This window comes from Azolla caroliniana, unplaced genomic scaffold (assembly GCF_043228905.1).
Source record: "Azolla caroliniana isolate FFs.n. ecotype wild unplaced genomic scaffold, voAzoCaro1.0.p SCAF_1, whole genome shotgun sequence".
In the NCBI taxonomy this organism is placed as follows: Eukaryota; Viridiplantae; Streptophyta; class Polypodiopsida; order Salviniales; family Salviniaceae; genus Azolla; species Azolla caroliniana.
This window is the reverse complement of record NW_028230436.1, coordinates 26,448,227-26,453,993: the sequence shown is the minus strand read 5'-3', so window position 1 is coordinate 26,453,993 and position 5,767 is coordinate 26,448,227. Positions and strand designations below refer to the sequence as shown.

General features: G+C 41.3%; 1 protein-coding gene across 1 annotated transcript; it reads right to left on the bottom strand.

The window, feature by feature from the left end:
• Positions 1-1,186: 1,186 nt before the first annotated feature.
• LOC147869315 (pentatricopeptide repeat-containing protein At5g39350-like) lies at positions 1,187-4,096 on the bottom strand. The gene has a single exon (XM_087328192.1). The coding sequence runs from the start codon at positions 3,946-3,948 to the stop codon at positions 1,201-1,203; it is 2,748 nt and encodes a 915-aa protein (XP_087184318.1). The 5' UTR covers positions 3,949-4,096; the 3' UTR covers positions 1,187-1,200.
• Positions 4,097-5,767: the final 1,671 nt, after the last annotated feature.

The following is a 5,767-nucleotide window of genomic DNA, read 5'->3' as shown; positions in this document are numbered from 1 at the left end:
CCTCCCCCAAGGCAAATTGAACCATTTACAAATTTCTAAAACTAAACCAAACCAAACCAAATAGGTGAAACTATTATACCACGATTTTGAAGCTCAATTCAACTCAAACTGAACGATTATTGATTCTTACATAGTGGCCTACAAACAACACACATTTTCACGAGACACTTGGTATGGCTAATCTGGAGAAAATCATTACACCCACTTGAATCACGAAAGCTTAAGTGGGAGTAATAAAGGAGATTAATGATGAAGGAACAAGCTCAAGCAAGATCTAAGGTATCTAATTCGATGGTCATAAGATGAAGGGGCTAGTTCTAATTCAACATCTGACTCTTAGTCAAGCTTGAAGGAGGGAGTTGAGAAACAAGCTCAACATGCAGTATAGTGTGAACATATGCTTGGCAGCCATGAGCATCAAATAACTCATTACTAGTCATTCTTGAAATGATACTATTGTAACTAACATGGAATATTGCAATTGACATGGTGTATGCATTTCTAAGAGTATATTCTTGATCCTACTCCTAATGTTGATCGTTGAAGAGGGAATGTAGAGAGGGTGGCTACATAAAGCACGCTTCTCCCCTCTTATTTGCTTTTTTTTTGTTGCCCAAGTCTCACTTTATTGCAGCTCCCTCATTAATAGAATCTCATTTTACTGTCCAAGTCACACTCTCGTTTCGTGGCCCTGCCGACACTTTCACACCCTTCTCATAGATTCTTGAGACACTATACACCTCTAGCTTCTAAGGCTTGAGAAAATAAAAGAAACATGTTGCCAAATAAGTAATGAACACCATCCCACTCAATGTTGGTACAATATATATAAAAGGTCTTTAGTACATTACATGGTGCTTCCTCGCAATCTTGCACAGTGATCATCAAAGCACCATCTAAAAAACACATGCTATATGGCACCTTCATGTGATGTGTTCCAAATAGGACAACTCTAATTCGCATGCATACTTTTTCTTTACTATAATTTGCCCAAATCCACCAAGACTTCTCCATGAATTTTTTTCTTGAACTTGATCAACATTGAGCTCCTATAAATAACATGTTTCAATTATTGGGATAGCGATTTTTGCCCGTGTCCAGGCAAAAGGTAAGAAGATCTTCCAAAAATGTCTTGAGAAAACAAAATAAACATATTGCAAAATATGCAATGATCACTATCTCACCCAATTTCGGTGCTTATTAATCCATTGCCACTTCATAAACCTCAGGGTCTGCATCAGCATAAATATTCAACACTAAAACATAAGCAGTCGCTTGCTTGGGTTGCAAATGAACAGCCTCATTGTACGCATGCCATGCTAACTCAACATTACCATGCATTTGACATGCACCAAGTAAGCCTAACCACATAGCTATGTTAGGATACATTGGCATACTTGATAGCAAGTCTCTCACCCTCACAAAATCGCCTGCTCTCCCAAGGAGATCTAAGACAGTACTATAGTGCCCAATCTCTGGACATAGACTATAATCTCTACTCATGGATTCTAAATAATCAATGCCTTTCTCTACAAGCCCACCATGACAACACGCAGTGAGAATGGAAGTAAATGTGATCCCATCAGGTTTAACAAATGTCCCCTTCATTTTCTCATATAGGAGGAGGCTTGTTGCCCAGTTACCTTGTTGAGCATATCCACCAATGAGAGTGTTCCATGATGCCACATCATCATGTGTTGGCATCAGATTGAAAACAGCATGTGCATCGGCTATACTTGCACAAAATCCATAAGCATGAATAAAAGTATTCACAAGGCTCATCTTTGACTCTAGCCCGGCAGCAACAAGAGTGTAATGAATCTCCCGACAGATCTCTAGACTCCCAGCTTTACTACATGCTTGCAGAGCATATAGAAGAGTTGTATCGGTCACCTCAATTCCCCTCTCTTGCATTTGTCCATACAATTCTAAAACCTTATGTCCTTCATCTCTTTCAATGCATGCCGATAGCATTGCATTCCACGGTGCTACGTGATCTTTTGATAGCTCAGAAAACGTGTTGTTCGCCTCTTCTAGACCCCCACACTTCTCATACATTGTCACCAGTGCGCTACTAACAAATGCATCCAAATCAAAGCCAATTCTTTGTGCATCGGCGTGGAGTGCCTTTCCAATCATATGGAGTATAGCTTTGTCTGGTTGACCCTCAGTTGCTTCCTTTTCAGCAAGAGAGCAACAGGCTTGAAGAGCAACTGTAAAGGCTCTATCATTCGGAGCTACCCCTTCATCTTGCATTTCCTTATATAGCTGTAACGTTTTTACACCTTCGTCTTGCTTGAGGTACGCTAGGCACATGACTGTCCATGATACAACTGAGTATTCTCTAAGACGAATAAAGGCATTTTCGGATTCAGCAATCGTGCCACAACTACTATACAAATTCACTAATGTATGACTCACATAGAGGTTTGTATCAAATCCTGTTATTCTTGACTCGAAATGCAATGCTCGGCCAACCTCAACAGCAATCAATTTAGTTGATTGGGCTGAAAAACCACTGCATTCATCATTTTCAACCAACATGACACATGCTTGAAGGGATGATACAAATGTCCGATCATCTGGAGCCACTCCTTCCTCCTTCAATTGTCGAAACAAACGCAAAGCCTTGTGTGTCCAACCGTCCTCAACATAAGCAAATAACAATGCATTCCATGAGACTATATCGCGAATAGGCAACCTGGCAAACACATTTTCAGCTTCAGTAATCTTTCCACATTTCCCATACAAACTCACAAGAGCATTGCCTACAAAAACATCAGAGTCTAAGCTCTTGATCCATGCATTAGCATGTAATGCCTGAGCTCTTCTAAGAGCATCTTGACCAAGAGACCCTTCATCTTCGGCGAGCACATAACAAGCTTGAAGGGCAATCACAAAGGCGCGATCATCAGGACTCACACTTTCATCTTGCATTTTATCATAGAATCCCAAAGCTCTTTCAGGTTGACCATGTTCAGCATAAGCCGCTAGCAATGCAGTCCAAGAGACTACATTTCGCTCTAATAACCCATCAAATGCTTTCTTGGCGAGGATTATACTCCCACATTTTGCATACATGTCAATCAAGCTTGTCCCAACAAACAAATCACATCCATAGTTATATTTTTTCGCTTCTATATGCATCTTGTTTCCCCCTTCCAAATCACGAAGAGAGCCACATGCTTTGAGAAGACATATAAATGTGAAATCATTTGGATCAATGCCATCTCCTTGCATCAAAGGATATTGACTTAAAGCCTCATTAAAATTTCCACATTCTACATATCCTGAAATGATAGCAGTCCAACAGAAAACCGTTCTATGTGGCATTCTATTGAAGACATAGAGAGCATCTTCAATTCCACCACATTTAACCAAGGTGATGACCAAATACTCACCCAGAAACCCAAAAATCTCAAGGTTATCCCAAGAAAGACGAGATTGAACCAATCTCGCTTCAGCAAGATCTTTTCTATCATTACACACCTTGAGCAAAGCGTAATACATGTTCTCAGTGGGATGAAAAGGCATGTTAAATAGCATATGGATGGCCATATCAAGCTTTCCAACCCTGCAAAAACCATGGAATTTCTTAACCAAATCTTCGAACACGCCACAACTATCTGCATAAAGGCCATGGTTGAAAGAATCAAGCTTTTCCCTATCGACCCAGGTAGGTTTACAATGACTGTTAAGCCAGAGAGGCTGCCGTGAGATTTTGTGTCTAAAGTCAGGGTGGCCACGGCCAAGCTTATCATATCTATTATCCCACCAGAGGGAAGGATTTGCGAGGAGGTCCCGCCAAATCAGCTCCTGATCAGCTCGATCTGATCGCTGTTTCTCTGCTAGGTTGTAGTGGTTTCTACGCGAGGGAGAAGCTAAAGCAGCTATGGAGGCGGACTTGGAGGATGAAGGGAGCTCTAATGGAGGATGGGGTAGCAGCATATCCCCCTCTGAGGATCATGGCAAGGTGTAAGACAGACAGGCAAGGCTAATACATCATCATCATGCAGGGATTGGTGGGCATGGTCGATTTGCTTCCATTTGCATTTGGGATTGTGGCGCAGTTTCTGCTTAAAAGTAGCAGCAGAAGTAGTAGCTTTGGATCCTAATGTAAGAAAGAGAAGCATATATATATATATATATATATATACACACAGTATATTGAATGTATGTATGCATGCACGCATGTATAATATGTATGTATGAATGTATGTTATGTGTGTATCAGTTTCTGGCGCTCGTTGCTATCCTGCACCAAATCATAAAGAGGGCTGGTGAGGGAATCGCGGCCACAGACGGTGCAGGTCGCCTAGAGGAAGGTGCGTGCGATCTGCACCGTCAGATTTCGATAAGGAAGAGCGCGCGAAAAAAAAAGTTGTCAGAGGTCGCCCAACTCTGAGTCGATGGTCACCCAACCCTGTCAGAGGTCACCCAACTCTGAGTCGATGGTCACCCAACCCTGTCAGAGGTCACCCAACTCTGAGTCGTTGGTCGCCCAACCGAAATTGGTCACCCAACTATGACTGTTGCAAGTTGCCCAACCGTTTTAGGTCACCCAACCCTGACAGTTACAGGTTGCCCAACCGATTGGTCTCCCAACCGTTGCAGGTCGCCCAACCAAATGTATCATTCCAACCAAAATCTTCAAATAAGCTTGTTAATTACCCTTAAAACTTACAATAACATATCAAATAGTCACAAAATTCAACCTTAAAATACTTAAAACCGACGATCTTTACCATACTTATGTTAAAACAAATAATCATATTAAAACATAAAAGTTGAAAGTTAAAAAACATTTAAAACATAAAACGAAGAATGTAAACTTACAATAACATATCAAATAGTCACAAAATTCAACCTTAAATTACTTAAAACCGACGATCTTTACCATACTTCTGTTAAAACAAATAATCCTGGCAAAACATAAAAGTTGAAAGTTACCAAACATTTATGGCTCATCCGGAGATGATGGCAAGATGCGACCACAATTCTTGCAACAATCAACATTTGAGTCCCTTGATCTAAAGGTCAAGGCATCGCAATGCAAGCATCGCATTTTATCTGTCGCACATATTGGCAACCGCCTCCTAGCTCGACTTGCGCCTCTTTGCATTTTTCCTGTGTGTGCCTTGGAAGTGTTTGGGGAGCTGCCAATAAGATCTTGTGAAATGTTGATTGATGCTCCCCTTTTTGCACCAATTGCTTGCTTACGCCCTATGGATCCACGGTCTTCTTCGTTAGTTGGTTTCGGTGCACCTGTGTGATACACCAATGTCTCACTTGTTTCTTGAATGGACTCCATACATGCCAAAATTGCTGCACAGTCGAGGGATTGTAACCCTTGCTTAAAACATTGAATAGCCCCCTCAAGCGTTTGTAATTTCGACAAACATTCCTCCACTCGTGATGTTATAGGGTTTGTCTCCTCGACTGGTTCTACCTCTGTCTCCATTTCCGTCTCTGTGAAATGGTCATTGCGCATATAGGTTGCATGATCTATAAAAGGCAATGACCCACATAGATGTGGCATGTGCCTCTCAATAATCATCCTGATGCCAAGTATATGCTTACATTTACTCGCAGGGTCGTGGCAATCACAATATGAACATTGGAGCGATACATTATACCATACATCCGGTTTTGTCAAGCTCAATATTTTAAACCAATATCGAGGCTCGTCCACAATATGCATTGTCGCATTATTAGTTTCATACCTCTCTAGTAGCCTTTCGGCCTCTTTAAGTCTAGTTGTTTGATC

Excerpts from the sequence above, each read along its gene's own strand:
- LOC147869315 (XM_087328192.1), bottom strand. The coding sequence starts at position 3,948 with ATGCTGCTACCCCATCCTCCATTAGAGCTCCCTTCATCCTCCAAGTCC.